The following is a 26,777-nucleotide window of genomic DNA, read 5'->3' as shown; positions in this document are numbered from 1 at the left end:
CACTTTATGCTTAACTTGTACCCGATGAACACAGTCTATATTTTCCGATAGCCGAATCCTAGAAAGAAGATACATTTTATTCTAATTTGGCAAACCTAAAACCATTTATACTTACAGTGTCGAACAAAGTATTGGTTCTACTTGCGAGTCTTCTCGGAGCCCTGAGATCCATTCCCGTATTTATGTAGGGGTGTGTAGGGGTGTGTAGGGGTGTAGGGGTGTGTTGTACCTCATTGTGCCACGACAGTTTACAGCCGTAAGTTTTGTAGTTTTTTTTTGCCAGGTATTTATGAATATGGACCTAGAAAAAAGTTAAATTTGTATCTATTTATTCAACCTAAAAGCGAAATTTATGCTTACTCTATGCTGGCGGCTCTTGTTAAACAATCAATAGATGTGTATCTTGGAGAAGTATTATTATGTTGTATCTCATCACTAACCATACAGTATACTGTATGGTTAGTGACCTTATTCACTTTATGCTTAACTTTAAAAACTAAAAAAAAGACAAATCACTTTTATTCTTAAACCTAATTGAAAAAAAAAGCCGAAATAGATATTTTTCAAAATTTAGAAATTTAGAATTTTATTTTTATGTGTTTAACTACCGACACTCCGAACTATACTGATATTTTTCCAGCAGTCTCATACGACATCGAATTTGACATTTGGGGTTTTTGGGGGCATGGATTGCTTGTTTCAGTTTTTTGTGAATTTTGCGTTGACTCGTTTTTAACAATTTTTTGACATCCCTAAAGTCTCAATTTGTGCTTCCGTACTTTTTTTTAGTATTTGATTATCCACTATAAATTGTCATATGAAGTCAGCGAGGAAGAGTGGGAGGAAGATAGCGAGGAAGAGTGGGAGGATGAGAGCGATCTATACACCTCGCTAGACGGCGGGGAGAGCGAGAAATCGAGCGACTTTGTACGACGTTGGTCGAGAATTTTAAGAGAACTTTGGTTACCATCGGGGAATGTTTCCCAACTAAGATCTCTTTTAGCATTGAAGCATTCATATTTTAGATTTCATTATTGTTTTTACAAGTGCATATTTCCGAAACAGTCTCTATTTGAAATAGTAAATTGAATTAGTAATGATTTAAATCAGCTTGGAAAACAGAGTTTTAATACTAATTAAAGTAAATAAGCGTAACATTTCATGCTCACTTATGTACATACATACGTTTCACTTTATGCTCATTTACGTTTTATGCTTTAACCTTTTTTGCTTAAATATTATTTTATAAACAATACAATAGAAAGGCGTCCTCAAAATTGGCCAATCTTGTAGAAAAGTTATTCTTTAGGGGTGTCGGTCAAAATCGAGGAATATGATTTCCATACATGGACAGAGAACGATTAACCCATTATCGACCAGATTGTACTAAAATAAACTTCACTGAAGTAGTTCAGCATAGTTTAGGTGGAAGATATCGTGGTTTTTTTTTGCAAGTAAAGGGGAAGGATAGGATGGATCTACAAAAATAATTTACAAAACAGTATTATTTTTCGCGGTTTAAACACTAACCATACAGTGTGGTTAGAGGTTTAACTCAAGTTGTTATACTGTTTAAATAAATGGCGCTTAAATGGGATAAGTTTGGTTTTTCATCGGTATATTTGCGGTATTTCGGAGGGTTAGACGGTCACACTGTTGCTCTCTCCTGCAACGAAAAAAATGAGCCGTAATTTTCATGGGAAAAAACAGACAACATACCATTCGAACATACCTTGTTTCACTGCAATTTCACAGCAGGCGGATTTTGAATTTGAATGAAACGGCCTTGCAGCCCCCCATTTGGAACGAGTTGGGAGCCGTTACCATTAGCGTTTAGTCGTCATGTAAAAAATGCAGCAAAATGTAAATATTGTAGAAACGATTCGAAATCATAAATTTCAAAGAAATCGATTCACTGCCTTCGAAATGAGATATACTCTTTTGATTACGAACACAGCTGGACTAAAGAAAAATCATGACGCGCATCTTGCAGACGGATCTGTTCAATAGGTCGGCACGAAGAACGTAAATAGTGCACGATCAGCTTTTCAACTAATAGGGAATGGATCTAGAGGATCAGCGAAGAGGAGCTCGATTATCGGCCCCCAGAAAATATTCTTCCCCCGCTTTTCGGACCCTGAACCTTTGTAACTGAAGAATTTCTGGCCTTCCTAAATACGATTACACATGTGCCGTGCCATGGACTATGACCCGATCATTAAATCAACTTTGTAAGGCGGATTAGCAGATCCCCTGATCATTCTTTAACTTTTTCCAGATCGAAAGCAGAAGTCACAGCATCAAACGTTCGGTGGCAAATGACTCAAAGTGAGCCTCCTGTCCAGCTTTGGACACTTCGACATTGACATAGCCTATAGCATACCCGCCATAGACAGCCGGGATGGAGTGTTATCAGCGGCCCCAGTGGCGAGGTATAGTGACATGAACAAGGACACTATATCAGCCTCCTGGCGCTTTGACGGCCAAGAGGACTGCACGGCGGATCAAAACCTTATATTTATTAATTATTCAGCCAGGCTTCGATTATCACTATTACAAAGTTTTCCGATTTACTTTTGAAATCAGATAAATTGGGGCTACCTTTTTCACAACGGCTTTTAATACAATTGCAATTGTTAATTGCAAAAGGAAAAAAATGGAAAAATATTGACACTTTAACTTAAAATGATGTGCCTTCTTTATAAATAATTTTTTTATAAACCTCAAATTTGGCTCGGAAATAATTGTTTCTAATGTAATCTAAAAACATCGATGTTTTTACTCGTTAGCTGTTCGGTGGTAGTTATAAGCGGTCAAGTAGCCGATTCAAATTCAATAAAAATTCAAATTGAATAATACAAAAATATCTCGAACCCGTTTCTTTTCTTTTTTAATGCGTTCCAAATAATGTTATTTTCTTGCATTTTTGAATTTGCTTATCGAACTATAAATCAGCTGATCGATAGCCTCTTATCGGTTTCCGATTTCAGTATTTCATTGCATGGGTGTGATTATTTTTATACGGTCACACTGCATGACGTTTGCATTGTGTAGTTATTTTTTTTTTGTTAGTTTTTGTTCGCTTTTATTTAACGTTTTCGGGTGCAGATTCGTCATCGTTCGCGTAGTGAATGTGTGGTGTTTCGGCCAAGCCTTGTTACCGTTTCGAGTGTGTGTGTTCATTCCGTCCTTACAATTTGGAGTTTGACCTTTCTTCCCCGCACGTCTTTGCTTCCGGGAAACTAGTGGAGTAAATTCGCTGCTTGTGAAATCCATAAAACATCAGTCTCAATCGGGGCCGCAGTCGCAGTCCCAATCATTCGCCTGTTGCGCCTGTTGGGGTGGAGCTCTCTCTTTCGCCTTTCTCTCTCACTCACTCTCTCTCTGTGAGTTTCCCCCCACCCCGTTCAGCTGTTGCGTTTGCGTGCGTGTAGGCCAGTGGCAGCAGAATTTTATGTCCATTTGGACGGTGGAAAAACTATAATATTTTGTGTCTCTGGGCCGATGTTTAGTGCGAGAAAATAGTGATATACGGCACGTGCAGGCCCCATCATTCATGCCGTAGAGCAGAGTTGTTCTGTCTGGGCCTGCTCCTCCTCTCCTCCGTTGCACAATTACTGTGTTTACACTGCCAACACCAACACAAGCACAAACAACAGTGCTACCAATACCAACACCAACAACAACAACAGTGTTGATTAGAAGGTAAGCAACAGTAAATACTTATGTTTTGCAGTTTATATAATTCCGTTTTCTTTCTTTCCGCTGATGCTTTTGCTTCTCTTTCTCTCTCATTCGGGCAACTTGTTTTACCCGTATGTGTCTATGTATGTACATCTGTACATCTAAAAGATACATCTGTAGTATATGTATATATAGATGTACATACATATGTATCTATGAGATGTACATACATACATATATACTCGTATTGCTATTAATTTACGCTTTCTGCTTGGCTGCTTCAATTAATTCTTTGGTTTAGTTTCTGCCTCCTGCCTGCTGCCTGCTGCCCGATGCTCTTTTACATTTCGCTTAATTACCACACATACCCGTACGCCGTACCCCGTACCCTCTCATAAGTATCTATCGTTTTCGCAACAAGCAGCAGCGCGCTCTCGATCGTGGAAACGGAACTCATTAACCCCTTACCGGGGGGGTAGGTAATAGGAACTACCTCTTGAAAGCTCCGAAATGAAGTTTCTGGCTGGGCCTCGTCTGACCGTACCACGGTTTTCCGTGGATGTGTATGCCCTTGCATGTAGTAAATGGATTCTGCGGAGCCCACACTTTATACCACAGATTCATTCAAATTGGGGAATGATATTCCTTCCAATTGGATTTTACATCCAGCGTTAAAGCTTCTGTCGCATTAACCATCAGTATCTAAGGGTATCTTAAGCCTCGACCCTGAACCATCCATTAAAAACCGAAAAAATCCAAATACTGTATCATATAGTATCTCCTATAGAAATAACCGATCTTTAAATATATCTTTTCTTCTTTCTTTTTTCTTGCGGCTGTATTTAAATTTTATTTGTTCACTTGTGAAAATCGCAGTTTCACAAAAATTGTGAAAGTTTTGGTTTTCCATAACTTGGGCTTTTCTCTCTCCCATGGAGAGGCATGAGCGAGCAGTAGCCAGTAGCCATGTCTGCCATGCCATGCCATAATTAATGCAGCTAAGCGATTGCTTTCGGCTTCTTTTAAACAATAGGACTGTAGAGATTGCATGGGAACCATTTAAGGTTTACTTTACTAATTTTTTGGTAGTATTTGAACTCTTCTTTTTTATCTTTTCGTTTGATAAAAAAAATCTGCTAGATACGAATAGATGACGAACTATTTTTCGTAGACTTGGGAACATGTACTAAAGGTTGAAGACCTTTTATTGAACCCTGTACTTATGGAGTATAGAATGATCTTCTTTGATTAGATTTGGGTCTTAACATTTGCACAATTTTCAAGGCCCTAATTCGAATAATTGTTAGCAAATGATAAAGATTAAACATTTATAAATAGCAAACGATTCAGCTACTGACCTATGGTGTTCATAGGTCTTCTATTCTGGGATCTACTCGTACAGTCAGCGATAAACGTCGATTGGGCAGTAAACCGAAATACTAATTTGAGAATGCGAGTTTCCGGTGTATTTTTTTCTAAGAAAAGCATATAGAATATAGAAATCTTGCTTTTTATATATATTGTTTTTCGGGTTGAAATTATTTGTTGTTGTTTTACGGGCGTACCGGCTGAGAATGACCTGCTCGTCATGCACACGACATGCATTTTTTCATTCACGAGTTCATTCACGGCATGTTTTTTTTCAGGCTAGTCAGGCTTGTCCAAGAATAAATCTTATTGCATTAACTTTTTTTAATGATTTCCCCCCCCCGCAGCTTCGTCTATATGCTGAGCATTGTCCAAAAGATGTTGTGATGGCAAAGATGGCATCGGGAGATCTTTCGCTGACCAGCACGAGCAGTCAAGAGGGTGAGTGGGTCCCTTGGTAAAGATTTCTATAGCTGTATTCTTGGTTTTTCCCGCAGAAGAAAGCTCAGAGTATGTGGGCTATGACAACACACTCCGTCCGCCGTCCAACTCCAGCGGCAGCACCACGGCCGCCAATATGGCCAACAACAACGGCCCCACCAAGGACGTCAACATCAACAGCACAGCCATTGTGGGGGTGTCCGGCAGCGGGCACGGGAACGGAAAGAAGTACGAGCTGCTGCAGTCGCAGTACGAGGTGGCTGTACGGGAGCTGAGTACGCTACGGCAGCAGCACTCGCACACGAAGCGGCGCTGCGAGGAGCTGGCCACCGACCTCAATCTCTACCAGGAGCACTACGTGGCGGATAGCAAGAAGTTCACGGACATGGTGGAGGAGAGTGCGCGGCTCAAGCGCAAGCTGATCCTGCTGGAGAACCAGAGCCAGCAGAGCCAGAGCCAGAACCAGAACCAAAACCAGAATGGCAGCGCACCTGGAGCGTCTCAGGGTGCGGGCGGCAATCCGTATTACTTCGGGAAAGCGTCCTCCTGCGATGGCAGCTGCAGCGACAAGCTGGCGGAGTTGAAGAAGGAGCGCAGCATGCTGGTGGTGGAGCGGGAGAAGTACAAGAAGTCGTACATTGAGCTGGAGAAGGAGCGCAACTACTATCGGGAGCGCGGCGATGAGAACCAGACGCTGAAGGTGCTGCTGTCCAAGGAGACGAAGAACGTGGTCTCGCTCACCGAGGAGCTGAACCAGCTGCTCTCCGAGAAGGACAACGTGCTGCAGGAGACCCAGAAGATGTCCGACGACCTGGTGCTGGCCAACAAGGAGATCGAGCGTCTCAAGAAGGACGAGCAGCTGTGCCGCACCGAGATCAAGGCGCTGCAGCTGGCCAACGCCGAGCTGAAGAAGCGCGATCTGCTCAAGTCGCGTGAGAGCTCCTGGTCGAAGGAGTTCTCCTCCAGCAGCAAGGAGGACAGCAAGGAGCTGGAGAAGCTGCGCAAGAGCCTGGAGAAAGCCCTCTCCGAAGTGGATCGGGCCGGTCAGGACGCCGATGAGGCGAAGCGGGTGCGCGACTGGGCGATCTCGCAGCGCGAGAAGATCGTCCAGGAGCGCGACTCCGTGAAGACGCTCTGTGATAAGATGCGCCACGAGCGCGACAAGGCCATCTCCGACTCGCTGATGGCCATCCGCGACAGCGAGAAGATCAAGAAGCAGAAGGACGAGGCCCAGAAGAAAATCGACCTGCTGAAGGAGCAGCTGGAGAACCAGAACCTCGACAATTCCTCGCGCCGCAGCTTCCGCCTGAGCAGCTACGAGGGCGAGGACCTGCTCGAGATCGAGCTCTCCAACTATGACCATGCCGTCGATCTGGGCATCATCCTGGACGACAGCAACAAGCGGAAGCTCGTATGCGGCGTCACCAAGAGCTCGCCCGCCTTCGGCAAGCTCAAGATCAACGACGTTATATGCAAGGTGAACAACATGGACTGTCAATCCCTCTCCCGCCGCATGGTGCTCGACGAGATCCGCGCTTGTGCCCCGCGCAGCCTGCTACTCGTCTCCCGCACGCGCCACAGCAAGCGGCACCCGTACTCCGTGCAGCTGAAGACCCGCGACCGGGACACCCTGCACGGCCTGCAGCTGGACATGGGCGTGTTCATAGCCAAGATCGAGCAGAACTCGCTGGCCTTCTACGAGCCAGAGCTGGATGTGGGCGACCGCGTGCTGAGCATCAACAACAAGTCCATGGACTCGGTGCAGACCATCGAGGAGGTGATGCAGCTGCTCAACGACTCGCGCAGCGACAGCCTCAACATATTTGCCCTCAAGTACGTGCAGGATCAGATGCAGGTGCAGCAGGGCGGCGAGGGCCACTGCCGCATGACCACATCCTCGGCTCAGACCGACTCCATAGACTCCATGCAGCAGCTGAGTGGTGGCGGTGGCGGTGGAGGTGGGGGTGGTGGTGTGACCAGTGCCAGCGGCGGTAGTGCCACCAAACATCCTTCGAAATTCGCAGACTTTTTCCTGCGAAAGCTTAAGTTCAGCAAGCCGGGCACACCGGACGATAACTTCGAGCAGGAGCACGATGATGCTATCGCCGCACTGGACTCGGTGCTCAGCGAGAACAGCTCGGAGAAGAGCAAGGAGAATCTCTTCAATCGCAAGAAGCGCACCAAGAAGGAGAAGGAGGCGGCCGCCAAGAGCATGGGCACCTGGCCGCGGGCCAGCATCTCGCACGACAATCCCACGGGCACCATCGGCCAACGGGGCGGCGAGAAGAAGCGCGCCCTCATGTCCCTCTTCACCGCCGGTCCCATTAACGTGGACAAGGACGATGATGTGGATGTCCATGCGGATGCTGTGGTGGGTCATGCGGCGCTCGACAAGCCGCTGCAGCAGCAGCTGCAGGATCTGCCGCCCCCACTCCCGCCACAGCTGTCCAAGCCGCTGGCGCACATCCGGAATGCCAATGGCAGCGCTATCAAATCGCATCCGAACCGCAACTCCAATCCCGTGAGCTCTGGGCCCTCGGCTCTGTTCCCTCCCTCCGTTGGGGGAGTGGGCGGCATGCCGGGGCATCCTGGGTATCCCTCTCATCCCCGCCACTCGCTCTACGGCGGCACCATTTCCGCCGCGGAGGAGCCACAGAAGCCGCTGCAGCGTGCCGCTCCCCTTATGGGAGCCAATGCCCGGGTGAAGATGCCCTCGCAGGACCGCTACGGAGCCCGGCCGCACAGCAACCATCGCTTCTCGCTAAACATCACGCCCAGCGGGGACTTCTACCAGCCCAAGACGAGCGGCCAGCAGGCGCAGCAGCAGGTTATGAACCCCAGTGCCGGCGGAGGAGGCATGGGCATGGGAATGGGCATGGGGATGGGTATGGGATCCGGGACTGGACCGGGGCCGGCGGCAGGAGAGTTTCCCGTGCGAAAGCAGCAGATCTTCGATGTGTTCCATCCGCCGCCTCTGCCCAAGACTAGTGCCAACTCCAGCTCCAACTCCAATGCCGTCTTCATGCCCCTGAATCCGTCGCGAAGTGGCATGCCCTTGCATCCAGCCGGAAGCCAGCCGGCGGACGTGATTTCACTCAAGTCGCAGAACTCCATCGAGTCGATACTGTCCGCCAAGAGTCCGCCCATTAGCGAGTACAGCGTTTATCCGAAACGGCATGTGCCCATGCCGCAGGCGGTCAAGCACGTGCCCAAGTATCCCAGCGACAGCGAGAGCATTGGCTCTGGCATCCTCGGGATCGGCACGGGCATCTACTCGCAGCAGGCCAGCCACATCTCGGGCAACCGACACACGCAGCTCTTTCCCACGTTCGCGCCCAGCGTCCAGGTTCTGCGCAACACGCGTCGCTCCAGTCCACTGACGCTGCCATCGCCGCCGCCACAGCCCCTGGCCACGGTGGCCCAGCATGACAGCAGCAGTGCCATTGGCATACCCACAGACCTGGACTACCCGCATCCGCAGCAGCATCAGCATCATCATCAGCAGCAGCAGCAACAACAGCAGCACATGAATCCCCATCCACTGCCCCATGCGCTGCCGCCGTACCTGGACTACGGCCACCCAAGCCATCCCAGTCATGGCCCGTATCCGTATATGGGCGTAGGCGGAGGGGGTGGTGTCATCTACGAGGGCGGGACCTTCCCTCGGAAGAAGGACAACCAGAGACTGCGCATACCGTCCAACCCGAGCGTCGCCAGCAAGAGCAGCAGCATGGTGAAGAACAGCTCGGGCTCCATCGACCATCATTATGTCACAAGCATGGCTCCGGCCTCGTCGGCCTCCTCCTCGGACCGGGCGCCCGTCTCTCTGATGAGCACGGCCATCCACGCCAGCTTCGGGGTGAGTGTGCCCGGAGGGGGAGCGGCGAACGGGGGAGCAGGCGGCGGCGGAAGTGGCCGTGGCTCGCCCATGCCTCAGGTGCATGTGGAGGTGCTCAGCCATGGGGCTGGGAGCGGCAGCAAACGGAGCTCCAATGTGCCTGCGGATTTTCTCTGCCCTGGAGACCTTAGAAGAGTCACCATCGACAAGCGCGACAAGTCGCTCGGTATCACCATTCAGTGCAACAACAACGGGGGCGGCATCTTCGTGTCGACCGTGGCTGACAAGAGTACCGCGATGCGTGCCGGTCTCCAGGTGGGCGATCAACTCTTGGAAGTGTGCGGCATCAATATGCGGGCGGCCACGCAGGAGATTGCGGCCAATGTGCTGCGGCAGTGCGGCGACTCCTTCACCATGCTTGTCCAGTACAATCCGGAGAGTAAGCAGATCGAGGCGGCAGTCTCAATCACACCCAACCTAATCCCAATCTCTCCCTTTGCAGAGTTCCCTTCGATGGAGTACGAGATGGGCACGCACAATCTGGAACCAGAATCTCCCCTCAATCACTCGGGCTCGCCCACGCCGCGAAACTCGCCGCGTCCACCGGCCCGCAATGTCCTGGCTCCGCTGCCCCTGCAGCCGCTCACCCTCCTGCCGTCGGCGGCGGTGTCGTCCGGTGGCTCGCGAGCACCGCTCTCCCACCAGTCCATCAAGGATCAGAGCTTCACCGACAGCCTGGAGAACCAGTCGGACATCAGCAGCAGCCAGGACATGCCCTCGTCGGCGGCCACCACAACGACGACCACAGCCTCGGCCACCTCGACCGTCTACGATGAGGACCCCAAGCCGGCATTGCCGCCGCCTCCCGTCTCCGTTCCAGCAGAGAGTACGTAGAGTCACTCCTATTCCTGTTTGACTAACCCTCAGGAAGCGTTTTCGGCTGCAAAATGTGTCGGGTTTTCGAAGCTTCACTGATTTCATCAGCCTTAAAAATGTCTGGAGCCTGGAGTTCCTTGGGTTTTGCCGATGTGCACGTTCTCTCACTCGACTCTCAAACTCAACTTCTGTCATTGAGCTTCAGGCCCTACGATCCTCTTTGAGTGAATCTCACGTGCACAGCAATAGAACAGGCAAGGGACAAGCATAACGGACAGCGACACATAAGAATATGACTGGGAAATACACAGCTATTAGAAGGACTCAGTTCCTGCACAGCCAACAAGTTCACTGAGTATTATAACCTTACGATCCGACATGTGCGTGGGAGGTTCAGGGAATCCAGAGTCTACTGTGAGATCTTCAAGATCTACAACTTACAAACACCCAATCCGTATTGTATGTGATACTAATTTGGGTTTTTGTTCTTGCAGCTCTGCGGTACGTGACGCTGCACATGGACAAATCAAAGAACCTGGGCATCAAGCTGTTTGGCGGCAACAAGGTGGGCATATATGTGCACGACGTGGCGCCCGGCTCGCCCTCGGACCATGCCGGCATACGCAAGGGCGATCAGATTCTCGAGTACAATGGCGTAGACCTGAGCGGAGTCACCGCCGAGCAGGCGGCCAACGAGATCTCCAAGCTCACGGACACCGTCACCATGCTGGTGCAGAACAAGCTGCACAGTAAGCACTCCTCCACTCAACTGTGTGACCCCCTTATTAACTCCCATTTTCTTATCCGCGCAGCACTTAAGCAAATAAAAGACGAGCCGGGTGATTCGTTCTACATACGCGTAGGGTTTGATCGGATCGGAGAGCTGAACGAGGACGATTTGCGCTTTGTGAAGGATGAGGTGCTGTATGTGGACAATACGGTTTTCAATGGCACCTTTGGTCTGTGGAGAGCCTGGAAGCTGGACGCCATGGGGCATCGCAAGGAGTGCGGCATCATACCCAGTCAAATGAAGTGCGTAGCCGATTATCGCTGATTAATATCTTCCATAACTATATGTATGCCATCGGTATTGTCTTGCAGGGTGGAAGAGGAGCTGCGCTCGGGCGAGGTGGTCGACTGTGATACGGGTACCGCGCGACGCGGCAGCACCTCAGCTCGGCGTTCGTTTTTTCGTCGCAAGAAGAACCAGCGCAGCTCGTCCCGCGACTCCACGGAGATTGCCAGCTTCAGCAATACGCAGCTTAGCTTCTTTCCGGACCTAGGTCTGCTCAACGACGATGGCGGGGCCCTGAGCTATCAGCGTGTGGAGCTCTTGGACTGTAAGTTGTCTTCCCACCTCTAAAAGGGGATATAATATTGTCTTCATATCACGTAGCGCCCACACGTCGTCCTGTACTGATCATTGGACCGTTGTCCGAGTGCCTGATGGATCGCCTCACCATTGACTTTTCCAACTTGTTCAAACTGTGCGAGGTGACGGCCATGGACTGCTCGCAGGAGGCCATGGAGGAGGGTCTCAAGGAGAACATCTTCGTGGACTATCGCCGGCGGGGCAACAAGTTCGAGTGCACCACCGTGGAGGCCATCAGCAATGCCTGCAAGAATGCAAGTGGACCACCCCTAAAATTTTTCGGTTAGCTTTTGTAATGCTAGAGTTCTTCCCTTAGGATCGACGTCACTGCATCCTGGATGTGTCGATCTCGGCCGTTGAGCGGCTCCAGCGGCTGCAGATCTATCCGATTGTCCTTCTGCTGCGATTCAAGTCCGCCAAGCAAATCCGCGATATCCGTGATTTTGGCACTGACAAAATCTCGGCCAAGGCGGCCAAGGAGATGTACGAGCGGGCCATGAAACTAGAGACTGACTACAAGCAGTACATATCAGGTGGGATTCCAGTGTGTGTTCTTGCCTCCCCAACTTTGTGTGACTCTTGTTTGTTGTTGTTCCTTGCAGCCGTCATACCCGGCGTGAGCATCAAGCACATGTGCACTCAGATCAAGGATGCCGTCGACAAGGAGCAAGACAAGCTGCTCTGGGTGCCCGTCTCGAGTGGCTGATGCCAGCACGGATTTCACACATAGTTTCCTAGATTTAGTTTACGCTAAGTGCCCGAGCCTAGTATTTTGCAATGCGTATCAATATTATCAAGTTTGTATTCGTTTCGTTCAACGCAGAGTATTCTATGGGCGTCCGTCGATTTTCAACTGCAGCAAGGATGTTGCTGCATTTTAGGGCGCGGTATTTCTACTTGTTTCTTGTCTCCGTCAATTAATTTATGTACTATATCTATTTCTAGTTCGTTAGCTGTAGCCAAGTATGTTCTTTATGTTTGGTCTGTCTGTAAAGTTCTCTCCCTCTCTCTCTCTCTGAATCGGAAGGAGGTTGTCCACAATTTATATATCAAGCTATTTATATAACTGGAAGGAAGTCTGCAAGGCGTCCAAACTACATATGTAATTGCTCTACTTGTCTTATTATTATGTATTTGTAAGTACATAAACCTTTGTCCTATACACCTATGGACCAATCAAGTGGCAATAGAGAGTTTTGGCTTTAATCCGTTCAACTGTTCAACTGTTTAACTGTGTATATTAAATAGTACCCCCTACCCCCCCTCTAATCGAATGCGATATATTTCGAGCTTTACTACTTACCTGTCGTGTGTGCCTCTGTCGATCCTGACAATCAGAACAGTCGGCTGCTAGTTGTGCAACATTAAAAGTTTTATTCGATGAACAATGTTATTGGTATGGATTGATTGATTGATTGATTGATTGATTGGGTGTTTACAAAATGACAAACAAAATAAAAACGCTATCACTAGCCGTAGGTGGTAATCGGTTAAGCTGTAATGAATTCAAATGATTGAAAAGAAACCAACCCTTTCTACACATAAATACAATTTATATAAATCTAATTTATCATACCCATATGTATGCCTTAAACATTATAGATTATGTATATATATATTTATATATATATATATATATCAACGTATTAAATACATTAAAGTCTATTTTATATATACATACGTAAGCATTCTACATATACAATCTATATATGATCGATCGCATACATTTTTGCAATAAATATTTTTCCAAAATGCCTCCCGCTTCTTGCTCTATGTTCTAGAAAATGTTATGGCCACTGCTTTGATATATTCCCAATCAGTATATGGTTAGAATTATTGGTAACTTAACCTAAAGAGATATATATTTTACGAGTATAAATAAGTAAATTAAATACCATCGGACACGGCTCGAGGGCCGCGATATGTTCAAAAAGTATTTCAAGGTACATTCGCTCTTCAGATTGTTGGCTATATCGGGCATTATGTCGGCCTATATTTACAAAGACATAATGCCACGCTTAAACGATAGTCTTAATGCTATTATTATGCTAATAATATGGGGGTTAATGTAGCTCTTAGACTAGATAGAAAGTGAGACTGAAAGATCTTGCGGGGATGCTCTATATATATGTATCTATAAACCTATTCATCTACTGTACATTTTATGGATCTACTGTTTGCAGATTCCATCTCCAAGAACTACCCCTCGAAGAAGTCGAAATCATCGCGTGGTCTATACCACTCCTCGGTGGCATGGTCGTAGATGGCTCGCTGCACCTCCGCCTCTGCGGCTTCTATGGGGTCCGACCTCAGGTCCGTCCGCTCCTGCGGTGCATCGAAGCTACTGTCGGAGCGCGGACTGCGGGAGGTGGCGCGGAACTCCATGGGTATGTTGTAGCACTTGCAGATGCAGCTGGAGGGGAATCGGAACCAGTCGGAGAAGATGCCGCGGCACTCGTTGTGCGGGTCGTAGGCGAGCAGACGGTGGAGGCGGTACTGCTGCTCGCAACGGCATCCATCCCGGCAGAACATCTGCTTGAACTCCTGGGTGCACTTCTCCCAATGGACGTACTGCTCGAACGGATACAAATTGAGCAGGGCCAGGACCTCGCCGCGCGTGTTGTTCGCCCAGAAGGGGGCCACCACCTCATCCTTCACCGGACAGGCATTGCTAATGAATGGAATTAAGTTAGAGAGAGGGATTAGCTTCATTCCAGAGTAGACTTATGGTTGGACCTACACTCCGCGCATGTTGCTGCTCACTGCCACCGGCTCCTGCTTCATGGCATCCTGGAAGAGTTGACTTTCACGCACCAGTCCCGCTTTTGTTGCGGCTCCTGCCTGAGCTGGAAAAAGACCTGGACCTTGACCTGGACCTTGACCTGGACCTTGACCTGGACCTGGACCTGGACCTGCAGCTGGCGTTGGCGCTGATGTGGTGCTTGTGGTCAGTGGCCTACGCTGCTTTTCCGGACTGAAGCCTGTCGACGAGCCCGAAAAGAGGGCGGCAAAGCTGACGGGCGTGGTCACCGAAGGAGAGATCGCAGGCGAGGATTTGGTCGCATTGCGTCGGATCAGCACAGTGGCAGTGGTGGTTGGAGCCGCTGTGGTTGTCGTCGTGGGAACTGCCCTCAGAGTGGCCGATATGGTGGAGGGCTCTGCTGGCTTTCTTCTGCGACTGGCCGTGGCCGATGAGCTCTTGTTGGGTCCTGCGGTTGGCCTGAGAGTCGTGGGTGTCGGTGGATCCGCCTTCGCCTCGCTGCTGAGATTCCGCAATCCCAACTGAGGCGAGTCGATGATTTGGATGTTGTCTCCAGTGCCTGCACTGCCTGGCGACGGCGTGGTGCTGGTGGTCGTTGAGGTCGCAACCTCGTAGACACTATTCGAGTCCGGGTTTGGAACTACTGCGGGATTCTCAAGAGGTGGAGCAGCTGTTGTGCTCGTACTGGATGAAATCGAAGAGGATGTGGGGGCAGATGTGGTTGTGGTCGAGGTGGATGCTCTGTCGGTGGTACTGGTGGTGGGTGGAGCCTCCGTTGTTGTCGTGCCCCTTGTAGTCGTGGTCGTAGTCGTGGAAACGGGTCGGAAGTGCGGCTCCATGAGCACATCATTCCCTTTGTAGCTCACAAAGTCATCCCGATCACGATCCCTATCCCGATCGCGACCATGCATCAGATACTTGGCACTGCGACGCCCTCCGTCCTTACTATATCGCTCCGCCGCGTCCTCTATATCATCCTCATCCACCTCGTTGTTCTGGATCTCATCGCGCAGTATGGAGATGTGTCGCACATCCCCGTACATGCGCTTCATCAGTCCCTGGTTCTCATGCACGAACCGACGGACTGCATGCCAGGGATATGCGGTTCCGGGCAGGTGGCAGAAGGCCTGCTTCCCCAGATCGCAGGGAATGGCCGCCAGCATTTGGGCCCGGCCGCGACGCGACATCTTGCCATTGGGAGTGCAAGAGTTGGCCGAGTCAAAGCCGAATCCTGTGGCGACAATGGGAAGGGCCACCATTACGATCAGCAATAGACAGAGGATGGCATCGTCCTGTAAGTGGGGAATATTTTACAAGAAAATGAATACAAACTCTTTAATGTTACACTAAAAATGTATAGCAAAGTTTTTTGGATTTCAGATCGCCTTTATATCGACAAAATCTAACGGCTTTCTTATAGTTATTTCTGCGAATAACGCCTAGAAATATGTGAATTAATTCATTCAATCCTAGAATTGAATCCATATTTGATATATTCCATTGGTTTTGAATGCTCTGTTCAATAAGTGCTGTGCATATATGAACATTTCTAAGAAGATACCCCTACAATGATATCCCACAGCTGTGCTCAGGCTTTAACATTCTGAAAACTTTTCTGCAGCCTTTTCCATGATGATTTCAAATTTGTTTGCTTTTGGATGGCTCAAACGATGCATCTGCTTGGCTGAAGAGGAAATCTTAATTGAATTGGGAATCGAGTGGATGTCGCTGATAAGCAAATGGCGTGACGCTAAAACTCTCTTTTTATTGGCCTGGGAAGTGGGAGAATGCCAGGGATTGGAGTCGAATGGGGGCTCAGTGCACCTGGCTCTCACTCGGGGCAAACAAATTGTCTCTGTCTGCCGTGTTGCCGTGACGAGGCAGAGAGTCACTCCCAGAGCCGGTAGAAAATCCAATTTTACTTTCACGCAAAGCCAACTCGGGACAATCACAAGTCATAAAGATGATCGATGTGCATTTGCATGCCACTGCAACGGGCAACCGACAGACTGCATCTGGAGAGATAGATACTTAGAGAGGGGCAGAGGGAGAGAGCGAGAGAGGGAGCGACTGGTTGCACCAACAAAGCGAGCGAGTGAGTGGCCACCGGGCAACCGGGCAACCGGCAACCGGCGGAAGACGACCGACAGCTGGCCGGCCACTGCTGGCAGCCGGCAAAGTGAAATGCAAAGAGCAATCAAAAGCGAAATGGGTTACCCAAGTAAAAGTAAATTGCGGCACAGGCCGTCGCGTTGCCTGTACAAGTCCGACCGCAAAGCCGCAACGTCGCGACGATGGAAAAGCCCAGGCATTTCCCCCTGCTGGCTGTGGAGGCCCTTTCAACTTTCCTTTTCGGTTGCACAATTGTTGGCAACGGTTCAGTCCTCGTCGGCCAGAGCCAAAGCCACAGCCAAAGCCGCTTTATATAGCAGAAATATGTAGGGACCAGGCCTGTCTCTCTCTCTCTGTCTCTGGGGGAACCGGTTCGTGGCCCAAAAATTGATATGCATTCAGTTATCGCCTATGCCCGGACTCGCATTCGTACTGGTATATATATATTATATGCCGCATATTGTATGTGAGTATCGATAGCCAATGATTCACTCGCCCTGCCGAAAAGAAAGTGTTCGGCTCCCTTGTGGCTTTGGCTTTCTTGGCGGATGTGGATCGATCCCAAAGTGCGAACTTAACACGCTTAAACACCACGCGATTGGGTTATGTCATCTGTCATCAGTCCTCCGGGGGCTTGGGGAAAATTCCAGCCTCCTGATTAGCATATATAAACACTTGACATTGGGTCAACACGATTGGATTGGGTTGGGTTGAATCTATTTCGTAACAGCTTTTCTGAACATTCGTTTCTTTGTTGAAGGGAACCATTAATGGGGAAACAGTTTCAGTTTTATTTGGGGCTAATTCTTTGATGTTTTAATGGGACATAACAAGTTTGGCAGATCACCAAACTAGCCTTTTGGAATTGACACCAGAGTACAAAGTGATCAATAAGGGACAGCCCTTCGATTGGGATTATTCTTCCCAGAATGTGTTTCAATAAACGGATCATCTATTGTAATTCTAATATGAATAATGGCATGCCACAGCCTGTCTGTGAAAAGCAACATGAATGGCAGATTAATATTCGCATTCCTTCCCACAATTTGGGGCAAATACTTATAATGAACTTCTTTAGAGAACCATTTCAATCAAGTGATTTGCAGTACCTCCTCCACTTTGGGCAATTATAATGAGAAAGTGATCTGATCCAGTGATGATTGGATTATCGGGGATGAGACCGCAAGATGGGTGCGAAGCAAATGGCTCTGGCTCTGGCTCTGGCTCTGTCTCTCTTTCGAACTAATTTGTGTTGAAAACCGAATCAGGTCAAACCGACAAAGACAAATGCGAGTGCCGCCGTTGCCAGACCGCAAGATGATGAAGCCGAAGCCTGAAATGGAAAGCAGAATTACTTTCGCTTTGTTTGGCCAGGGTATCTGCGATCGGTGGTAGCATTATCGTAGTGTCGATTGTCATGTGCAGCAAGACAATTAAACCGAAACTCATGCAGCCGCGGGTGAGGCGACTCGAGTCAAGTGGAGTGGAGTCGAAACGGGTCCATAGATCTATGGCTATGGCTATGGCTATTCATTAACATTGTCATATTTCTTGGAAGCGGCATTGGCCAGAGGAGGCCAAAAGGAAATTGGAGCAAGTGCTGCTGCTGTGGCTGCTTCTGTGGCTGTCAGCAGTCCGAGTCGGTGAAACAAATCAATATGTCCAATCAGCCGTGAGAGCTCGCCAGTGCAGCATCAGTGCGGCATCAGTGCAGCAGTGCAAATGGGCATTAAGTCAACTCGCATCGAGGAAGACATTTGTCAATCGGAGACGCTGATGCCGAGCTGTCGCCAGAGAAATGTATTGCAACACTTTAATGTGTCAGCGACTTTCTACGAAAACCAACCAGATGGGGAGGACAAGGCAGCATCAATAGCAGCAGCAGCAGCAGCAGCAGCAGCAGCTCTCGGCACGAGGAGATGTTCCAGTGTATGTCTTCATTTCCCAAATACAATGTTGCCCCAAGTCTTTCCCGCAGCCTCTGTCTCTCTATCTCTCTCTCTCTCTCTCTCTCCCTCTTTCTCTGTCTGTGCCTCACTCTCGCATTGCAACTTCGTCGACAGCTGCTAGAATGAATTATTTATAAATTCAATTGGCTCTGGAAATAAAGTTGATGTTACATTTAACCAAATTTGGTGGTGCGGCGGTCTCAGTGGCTGCTGCTGCTGCTGCTGCTGTGGATGCTGCCTCGCTGCCTCGCAGCCTCTGCTGCTAATTGCCAGCCAGCTGGCGAATGGTGAAATTTCCACAAGCCGCAAACAAAAGACTTAAGCGACAAACTCGCCTTTGCTGCAGCGCGTCTCCCATTCCCATTCCCATCCCTAGATCGAATGCATATTCATGGATCGCTAATTACTCGAATGAAATTTCACTTGTGGCCCCCACCACCGGAAAAGGCCAACCCCTCCGCCCCGCCACCCGCCACCCCACACACAACCACGCTACCAAAATTGGCAAGTGGCTGTTGTTTTTGGCATTCGCCTCTCACTCTTTTTGGTCTTACCAACTATCGGGCCAAAATCCGACAAGTCAATCCCCAATAACCAAGGTGAGCCGGGGCCCACAGCCGGGGCCCCCGATTTGCTCTCGAAGAAAGTGAAACTTTTTTTATATTTCATTTCATTTTCGTCTCTCTTTGGGGCGTTTTTGTTGTTGTTAGTTTGTGTGCTGTTGGTTATGGTTTTGTGATTGCGTAGTCATGCGTTGAAAACACACACACACACACACGCACACACACACGAACACGCACAAAAAATCGATACCAGAAGTTGTTAATATGCATAAAACGCTTAGAGCAGAGATTATCGATTTCAACACATTTTGAGAAATGGAAACGAAGAAGACGTGTGACCATCTCTTAATTGCGTTTTCATTTTCATCAATGATGGAACAGCCCATCAATCAGCTATTCTGATTGACACTGATACGAAAATATTTAGAGCATAAGCTGTGGGATCGAGGGGTTCATGGTTAATTGGGTTTTCAGTTCAAACAAATTAGTCTTAGCCGACAAATATTTATGGCTAGATGTTACCTCTATGATGACTCGGTTTAAATGCTCGAATGATGCTCAAAAATTAACAAAATGCTGTATGAAAAGGAAACCTTTGATTGTTTTCACTCAATCTCTTCACCAAGCCACTGTATTTCTGTAAGTAATAGTTTTGCTGTTCATTTCGATGCCAATGCAGTGTTCTGATAGTTTATAAGATGTAGGGATTGGGTAGATGGTTTCTCCATGGTCCAACTCCTCTGAAAATTATAATCGTATTCGATACTCGATTGCTTAACTTTTGGACACTTCTGGCTATGTAAACCCTTCAGGTTGGCAAACATTTCGCAGGCATAGACATAGTCATATACATATTTACAGCTACAGTTGCGAGCCCCACTTACCGTTATTAGCTGTGTGATCCGAAACCGCCTATCCATTTGGGTGCGCTTCATTGTTCACTTTCACTCGATTGACACTATCCCAATGCCGAATGCCGAATGACGAATGGCAAACGCAAACTAATTGGCAAATAGAAATCTGTCAAGGATTTGGCAATGTTTCCACCTTGGACAAAGACACTACGCGTCGACGAAACGGAACGCCCTATACGTCCGTCCGCCGATCAGCAGCTGACGAAAGTGTCGCACTCTCGGGATCACATTCAGATTCACATTCGGTATAACAATTAGTGGTAAAATCCATATTTTCATTTGCCGACACACAGAGTCTTCAGCTTGGATGCAGTTTTCCGCGACCTCTGGTGCCCCGCTTTCGTGCTGGGCTCTGGCTTTGGCTCTGGCTCTGACTTTTCCCAGTGTAAACGCTGCAAAACCGAGGAATGAAGGAAGCCAAGTCCCAGGCCGAAAATCAAAATCACGTTCACACGCTTCGCGCTCACGTTTGCAACTGCGACGACGACGACGAAGACGCCAAAGACAGCACCAGCACCAGCTCCAGCTCCAGCTCCAGCTCTAGCTCCAGCTCCAGACCCCGTCCCAGAGACCAAAGCCAGAGACCAGACACCAGACCTCTCTCCCCTTTGCTCACGACAGAGAGCGATCGGTCGGGGCTCGGCTGCGCAAGCGAAAACGCTTTTTATTTTTTACGGCTCTGTTCGGTTTTTTTTCTTTCTTCTGGTTTGGTTTTGTTTTCTGTTGTTTTTTGTTTGTGTCTTTCTTTCTTCGTTTTTTTGCGTTTGCAGGAAAACTTTTTCTTATTTATTATTCGAAGCGTCAGCGGCGTCGGCGTCGTCGGGTGGCGGAGTAAATGCAAACATTGAAAAACGACCGGGCGCGCGACCAACAGATGAAGAATAAGGTTCTCATTACGACTAAGGGATACCTGGTACTTACCATCAAACCGGGCCACACCGGTGTGTCACACCCCTTAGATACTGCATATCGTGCATTTCTCCTTCCTGAGTTTTATCTTCCCTTCGTTTACTATTGTTCTTAACTCTGCTCAAATTTAAGAAGTGCCATCCATGATTACCAGCTAAAATTTGTGACCTTTCAAAGTTGGTAACTTTTTTCCTGTACGATTCGTGTAGTTTATCAGATAGCGGTAGGGATGTCTGGGAAAATAATGTGTCTTCCTATAACATATATGTATGTATATATACACACGCTGCATACATCATCTACCCTTCTGCTCTCCACGAGCACAGGGTATCCGAAGAGAATCAACAAAAATAAATACTACCAACAAGAAACAGCGCCACACGCAACGCCAACGAAGAGCGGCCGATGTTCGAGCCGAGTCCGAGACAGAGGCAGAGACAGAGGCAGAGGCAGAGACTGGCACTGAGACCCAAGAGACGATGATACGTCTTCGGGGCTGGCAATACGACGACGAGTGCGTCGTCTCGACTGCTTAGTAGGTCAGTAGTGGACCTGAACATTGTTGTTGCTTGGGTTTTTGTTTTGATTCATTTGCTGTGGATGTTGCTGTTGCTGTTGCTGCTGCTGCCGATGCCGCTGCCGCAGATGTTGCTGCTGCTGCTGCTGGCGTTGCATGTTGCTGCTGGGGATTAGACGGTCAAAGCTTGTTTTGGCGCGCATCTTCAAGGCTTGATTGGGAGTGTTGCAGTTGGCCGAGGGCTGCTCTAAGGTGTTCTTAGAGTAGAGTAGCTCTGAGTAGAGCTAAGGAGAGAATCTCCTCACAATCACAGCCACTTTAACAGAGTATGGTATAGTTTTAGAGTTTTAGTTTTTGCTTACTTTAATTTTCTATATAGGAATTTAGAGGAATGGAGTAAGCTTGGCATATGCAACAGCAAAATATATTCCATTCCAGTCTTGTCACAGCCATTGTAAAGTCCTTTTGGAATTCTTTAAAACAAAGCCCCTTAAATTGGATCCGACGGATCAGACGCATGGAATATATAAGGACCAAAATTCCCTTTGCTAATTCTTTCAGATCCCATAACTTATCGACTGGCCCTCGCTGGCGCCTGACTGGACAGAACTGTTGAAAGCCACTTGGTGGCCGGACTAACCTCAGTTTAATTATTGTTGTGTGTTTATTATGTCTTTCCCAGCCCCCCTGTCACGCCCACAAGCCACGACAAGAACAGTACTGTTTTTTGCTGCCTTCTTTTTTTACTGTACTTATTTTTCCTTATTTTTTTTATTGGCCTACCACATGCCGCCACGAAGTTTCCCATTGAGTAGGTCTTTGGCCTGGGCACACGTCCACGACTTGGGGCGGGGATCGCGGGGGGGCTTCGGATGGGATGGAATGGGTGGTCCCCATGCCTGACGCTGGGCCCAAACTGGTTTCCTGCCAAATGTTTCCGATTGCGAAATACTTGCAACACCCACGAGTACTACAACAAATACTTGCTACAAATAAAACACGGCTTGCATGTGGACTTTGGATGGATTTTGTTTTTGAATTTGAACGCCCAAACTGTGTTTCGCCATTCCCGTTTGCTCCTGCAACTCAGGGAATTTTATTGTGGCACCAAGAAGTACGTAGATCGCGAGATCTGTGAGATTTTGCTGTTTTTGGGGTAGAGCAAGTGAAAGTGTAAAAATAATAACTTTGGTTGCGGTTCACGGCACTTGGTTGGTTTAATCATGGGGCCCCGGTTCCACCTACGTTTGTACCTGCATACAGTGCGGTTCAGAAATGTAAGACACTTGAAAAGAGCGAATAAATGGGGCTGGGTCTCCTCCAGTGGATACCTTGGGGGACCTTGCACCAGAAGCGATTAGTTCTCTGTAAGAAGGAAGAAAGATTATTAGCTGGAATGAATCCAGTTCAAGGCAGATATTATGCCGAAAACATCCCTTTTAAATCCCTCGAAAGTACCTTCTTTTGAGTGTCCTCCAAGGAAAGCAATATAATTCGTATCTTTTACATTCTTTGGGAAACCCTCCTTCAGAGGACTAAAATCGAAAGGATATTGCATTCTCATCCTTTCGGATTGATAATGCATATCATGGATTTATCAGCTCCTATCTGATCTTACGAAACTTGATCCTCAATTGACGGCTAATTATGAGTATTTAGGGGCATTCAGCGCTATAGAAATAGTCTATAGCTATTTTGCACTCGAAATAATGTCTTAAATATGCAATCAGAACAATCCCATTAGCGGCCACAACCACGCGTTGCATACCCATCCCCATCAGTGCTTCATCTCCCAGCGGGAAGCATCATCATCATCATCATCAGCTGCATCATCAGCTTCATCTTTAGTCTGCAATTATTGCTTGAGACGCCGAAATGTCTGCACCGAGCAGCAGCAGCAGCAGCAGCAGCAGCTGGATGCTGTCTCATGGCGCGATGAAAGTGCCCCACTGGCTGTGGCAGAAGGCAGTTTCCCATGCGACTCTGATTGGAACTGCAACTCGTGTTCATTATGGTTGGGGCAGGGGGAAATGCGACGCATGGCTTACAACAACATGAACAGACAGAAAGAGGGAGAAAGAAAGAGAGAGAGAGAGACATACAAGCGGACAGACTTCAAAGATAATATGTTTGAAATTTTAGCAAACAGACAAATAAACGTTCTACTTTCACCGAAGCAACAGCACCAGCAGTGGTACACAGGCTGGGCAGACAGCACATAGTGCAGGTTACGGGTGTAGAGCAGAGAGGTGCTGCCATTAAACAGACAGACATAAAAAGGTGACAGAAAACACACAAATAAAACTTACGGAAAGCTGATTCAATTTGAATTTTAACGGTCACAACAGTTGGCTGAGTGACATAGCAGCCGGCCCTTGAAATACTGCGAACGCGGCACTACACAGCACTCTTCCGCGGATGCCTTAGTGCGATATTGTACGGCCGCTTTACAACACTGCTTGATCAGCTGCTTAACCAACAGATGTTGAACAAAATTTTTAAAACGTACACAAAAAACTAATGGAATTTGTAGATACAATGGATCTGGAGAATGAAAGGGTGCTCAAATTGATATTCCCCGATGGTGTGCCAGGTATACTATCATATATGGGCAGCTGCGACAGGAAATAAATTAATGTTTTCACTTCCATTCGAGACAATCTGCGTGGCAATCCAGAATTGGATAATTATCTCGGGAAGCTAGGCACCTACAAGGTGGATCAGCTAAAAAAAGAGCAAACACGCCTGGCCGACGAGACCAAGACCATATTGGAGCAGACCCAGGACCTGGCCATCTCCAATTACAAGACTTTCATCACGACGGCGGAGAACTCGCGATCGATATTCAACGAATTCCAGAAGACGGAGGAGCAGGTGGGCACTCTGATTGGCAAGTTGCCAGAGTTCAGTGGCAAGTGCGAGCAGTTCCTAAAGGACTCCGCGGAGCTGAACGAGCAGCGCCGCCTCAACTCCATCACTCTGCAGAAGAACTCCCAACTGCTGGAGATCCTCGAGCTGCCGCAGCTGATGGAGCGCTGCATACGCGAAGGACGCTACGAGGAGGCCCTGGAGCTGGCCGCCTACGTGCAGAAGCTGGGCCAGCATCAAGGCCACATATCTGTGGTGAATGTAGGTTTTGTGTTCTCGATGAATCCCCGCCCAAAGAGGTTTATTACAAGCATTTACTTTACCCTTTCAGAGCATTGTGCGCGCCGTGGAGGCCTTGTGGCACACCATGCTGGTGCAGCTGGTGGCCCAGCTTCGTTCGGATTTGCAGCTGCCCAAGTGCCTGCAGATCGTCGGATACCTGAGGCGCATGCAGGCTTTCGGGGACAACGAGCTGAAGTTGAAGTTCCTGCAGGCTCGCGACTCCTGGCTTACCTCCTGCCTTGGGGCCATTCCCACAGCGGATGGTAAGCTATCGAATACATACCAAGAGATTCTCTGACTCATTGAGCGTCCCTACAGCCCAGCAGCATCTGACCAAGACCATTGAGATCACGCGCATCAATCTGTTCAACATCATCACCCAGTACCGGGCCATATTCCCCGAGGAAGAGAGCGCTGGCAAGGCGCAGGGCAGTAGTCTAAGGCCTTTGCAGGGCGTCAGCTGCAACGGCGATCGCCTCTTCCAGGCGTGGCTGCACAACAAAGTGGGTAATAGCATGGGAGACATTCTCCTGTTGATAATAACCTCTCGCTGTTTGCAGATTAATGCATTCTTGGAGACCCTCGAAAAGGATCTGCATCGCGGCGTTGGATCCATTGAGACGGTTTTGGGCCAGTGCATGTACTTCGGGCTCTCTTTCAGCCGCGTCGGGGCCGACTTTCGGGCCCTAATGGCTCCCATCTTTGTGGGCGTGGTGCAGAGCAAGTTCGAGGCCAGCATTGAGCAGGTCAACGAGCACTTTGAGCAGGAGCTGGAGAGGTTCACGCTGATCAACAAGGTTACGCTCCACTCGCGCAAGCAGGTGGATCCCACCTCGCTCTCCGCCAACGAGAACGAGTCATTTGCGCCTCCAGAGACGCTCCTGGACTTCTACCCCCTGGCCGCCCTCTGCAACGGCTATCTGAATGCGCTGAACGAGTTGCGGCTCTGCGCCCCGCTGGCGCTGGCCACAGACGTCACGCGCTGCTTGCAGCAGTCCCTGCAGTTGGTGGCCCAGCGAGTGCTCGCCTTCTACCGCCAGGAGCAGCAAGCTTTCACTGGAAACGAGCGCGAGAACTTCGTGAAGCTGTGCTCCTGCCTGGCCTACGACCTGGTGCCTTATGTCCAGCGCTGCATCCATGGCATCTTCCCGCCCCAGTCGCTCACCGTTCACCTGGGCATAAGCCTCCTGCAGCTGGAGCAGCAGCAGCTCACCTATCTGCAGCAGGCGCGCATCCTAGAGCCCCTCAAGCATCTCCTGCCCACCAAGGTGCTGGTCCAGTCACAGCCTGCCCAGGAACCAGCTCTGGAGGCAAAGCCCGTCCTCAACTTACCCGTTGCTGCCGAGGGATGAGTCATTCCCAACAACAAGTTCTAGGTTTAATCCATATTCCCATATTTAAATTTTGTTTGTCGTAATAGTATACATATACATATGTACATATATACATACACACATGTATGTACATGTGTTTACTGGAAATATCTGTAAGACTAAAGATGAAATCTTGAATAAAAGCATGCTCTCTTGGGGGGTTTTATACATCTGCGAGTATATCGAAAAGAATTCTTAGTTGGGGAACATTTTCCAAGAGGATGCATCCAAGAGATGCGGATATCCAAATCAGCATTTTGCAGTGTCGCAATGCCACTTTTTCCATAACTCTTATTCGTGCTAAAAGATTACCGACCACATCCAGGAACGGATGCCGACACTAGCTGATCGAATAGGCCATCATGAAGACTGATTCGTGTTTGATTGGAGTGAACAAGCACAGCCTACTGCCCAGGAGAATAAAATATCCCCCCGAAGTCCGAAGTCCCGAAGTAAATATTGAGCAAGCAATCCATGCCCCACAAAACCCCAAATGTCAAATTCGATGTTGTGTGAGAATACTGGAAAAATATCAGTATAGTCAGGAGCGTGCGGAGTGAAACACAAAAAAATAAAATTTTAAAAATTCTAAATTTCTAGGAATATTCATTTCGTTTTTTTTTCCAATTAGGTTTAAGCATAAAGTGATTCTTTTTTTTATAAAAAAAACAAAAAGTGAAAAAAAAATATAAAAAACCAAAAAGTGAAAAAAAATAAAAAACCACACTTTATACCATTTGAAACATTTCATCACAACGGTGCTCAGGGTCAGCGAGGTATACGTATACGTTTTCGAACACAGTGTAAGCATAAATGGTGTTGTGGTGGTAAAGTTTTTGTTTATTTAAATTTTAACTTTTTCTAGGCAGCAGATATCACCACACGGCTGATACACGGCTCGACAATCGTCTGGGCAGGACACTACGTTTCCCAGGGAGTGACACGGATGC

General features: G+C 48.4%; 3 protein-coding genes and 1 long non-coding RNA gene across 4 annotated transcripts; 2 read left to right on the top strand and 2 right to left on the bottom strand.

Annotated features, from left to right (window-relative positions):
• Nucleotides 1-20: 20 nt before the first annotated feature.
• On the bottom strand, nt 21-1,747 carry LOC26533949 (uncharacterized). The gene is made up of 4 exons (XR_004469220.1): nt 1,733-1,747; nt 361-1,666; nt 116-301; nt 21-58 (listed from the first exon to the last, which is right to left on the bottom strand). It is a non-coding gene; the product is annotated as an uncharacterized lncRNA (long non-coding RNA).
• A 1,234-nt stretch (nt 1,748-2,981) lies between these two features.
• On the top strand, nt 2,982-12,967 carry Dlg5 (Discs large 5). The gene is made up of 10 exons (XM_001356772.4): nt 2,982-3,705; nt 5,400-5,493; nt 5,550-9,770; nt 9,834-10,217; nt 10,702-10,956; nt 11,020-11,239; nt 11,309-11,547; nt 11,604-11,833; nt 11,896-12,112; nt 12,182-12,967. Exons 2-10 carry the CDS (start codon nt 5,439-5,441, stop codon nt 12,283-12,285), a joined length of 5,925 nt encoding a protein of 1,974 aa, XP_001356808.4. The 5' UTR covers nt 2,982-3,705; nt 5,400-5,438; the 3' UTR covers nt 12,286-12,967.
• spz4 (Spaetzle domain-containing protein 4) lies at nt 12,713-20,372 on the bottom strand. The gene is made up of 3 exons (XM_001356771.4): nt 19,849-20,372; nt 14,320-15,632; nt 12,713-14,250 (listed from the first exon to the last, which is right to left on the bottom strand). Exons 1-3 carry the CDS (start codon nt 19,897-19,899, stop codon nt 13,779-13,781), a joined length of 1,836 nt encoding a protein of 611 aa, XP_001356807.3. The 5' UTR covers nt 19,900-20,372; the 3' UTR covers nt 12,713-13,778.
• Nucleotides 20,373-23,624: 3,252 nt separating this feature from the next.
• Nucleotides 23,625-25,978, top strand: Cog8 (conserved oligomeric Golgi complex subunit 8). The gene is made up of 5 exons (XM_033380091.1): nt 23,625-23,897; nt 23,961-24,433; nt 24,504-24,717; nt 24,773-24,957; nt 25,015-25,978. The coding sequence occupies exons 1-5, from the start codon at nt 23,825-23,827 to the stop codon at nt 25,804-25,806; spliced, it is 1,737 nt and encodes a 578-aa protein (XP_033235982.1). The 5' UTR covers nt 23,625-23,824; the 3' UTR covers nt 25,807-25,978.
• The last annotated feature ends 799 nt before the right edge of the window (nt 25,979-26,777 follow it).

The sequence above is a fragment of the Drosophila pseudoobscura genome, chromosome 4, assembly GCF_009870125.1.
Source record: "Drosophila pseudoobscura strain MV-25-SWS-2005 chromosome 4, UCI_Dpse_MV25, whole genome shotgun sequence".
Classification (NCBI taxonomy): Eukaryota; Metazoa; Arthropoda; class Insecta; order Diptera; family Drosophilidae; genus Drosophila; species Drosophila pseudoobscura.
The sequence above is the reverse complement of the archived record's forward strand: the minus strand, read 5'-3'. Positions and strand labels throughout refer to the sequence as shown.

Coding starts and splice junctions, on each gene's coding strand:
- spz4 (XM_001356771.4), bottom strand. CDS start 19,899: ATGAAGCGCACCCAAATGGATAGGCGGTTTCGGATCACACAGCTAATA. Junction 15,633..19,848: donor GGATCACACAGCTAATAACG/GTAAGTGGGGCT, acceptor CCCCACTTACAG/GACGATGCCATCCTCTGTCT. Junction 14,251..14,319: donor AGCAGCAACATGCGCGGAGT/GTAGGTCCAACC, acceptor TCCATTCATTAG/CAATGCCTGTCCGGTGAAGG.
- Dlg5 (XM_001356772.4), top strand. CDS start 5,439: ATGGCAAAGATGGCATCGGGAGATCTTTCGCTGACCAGCACGAGCAGT. Junction 5,494..5,549: donor CAGCACGAGCAGTCAAGAGG/GTGAGTGGGTCC, acceptor TTTTTCCCGCAG/AAGAAAGCTCAGAGTATGTG. Junction 9,771..9,833: donor TGTCCAGTACAATCCGGAGA/GTAAGCAGATCG, acceptor CTCCCTTTGCAG/AGTTCCCTTCGATGGAGTAC.
- Cog8 (XM_033380091.1), top strand. CDS start 23,825: ATGGAATTTGTAGATACAATGGATCTGGAGAATGAAAGGGTGCTCAAA. Junction 24,434..24,503: donor GCCACATATCTGTGGTGAAT/GTAGGTTTTGTG, acceptor TTACCCTTTCAG/AGCATTGTGCGCGCCGTGGA. Junction 24,718..24,772: donor GGCCATTCCCACAGCGGATG/GTAAGCTATCGA, acceptor GCGTCCCTACAG/CCCAGCAGCATCTGACCAAG.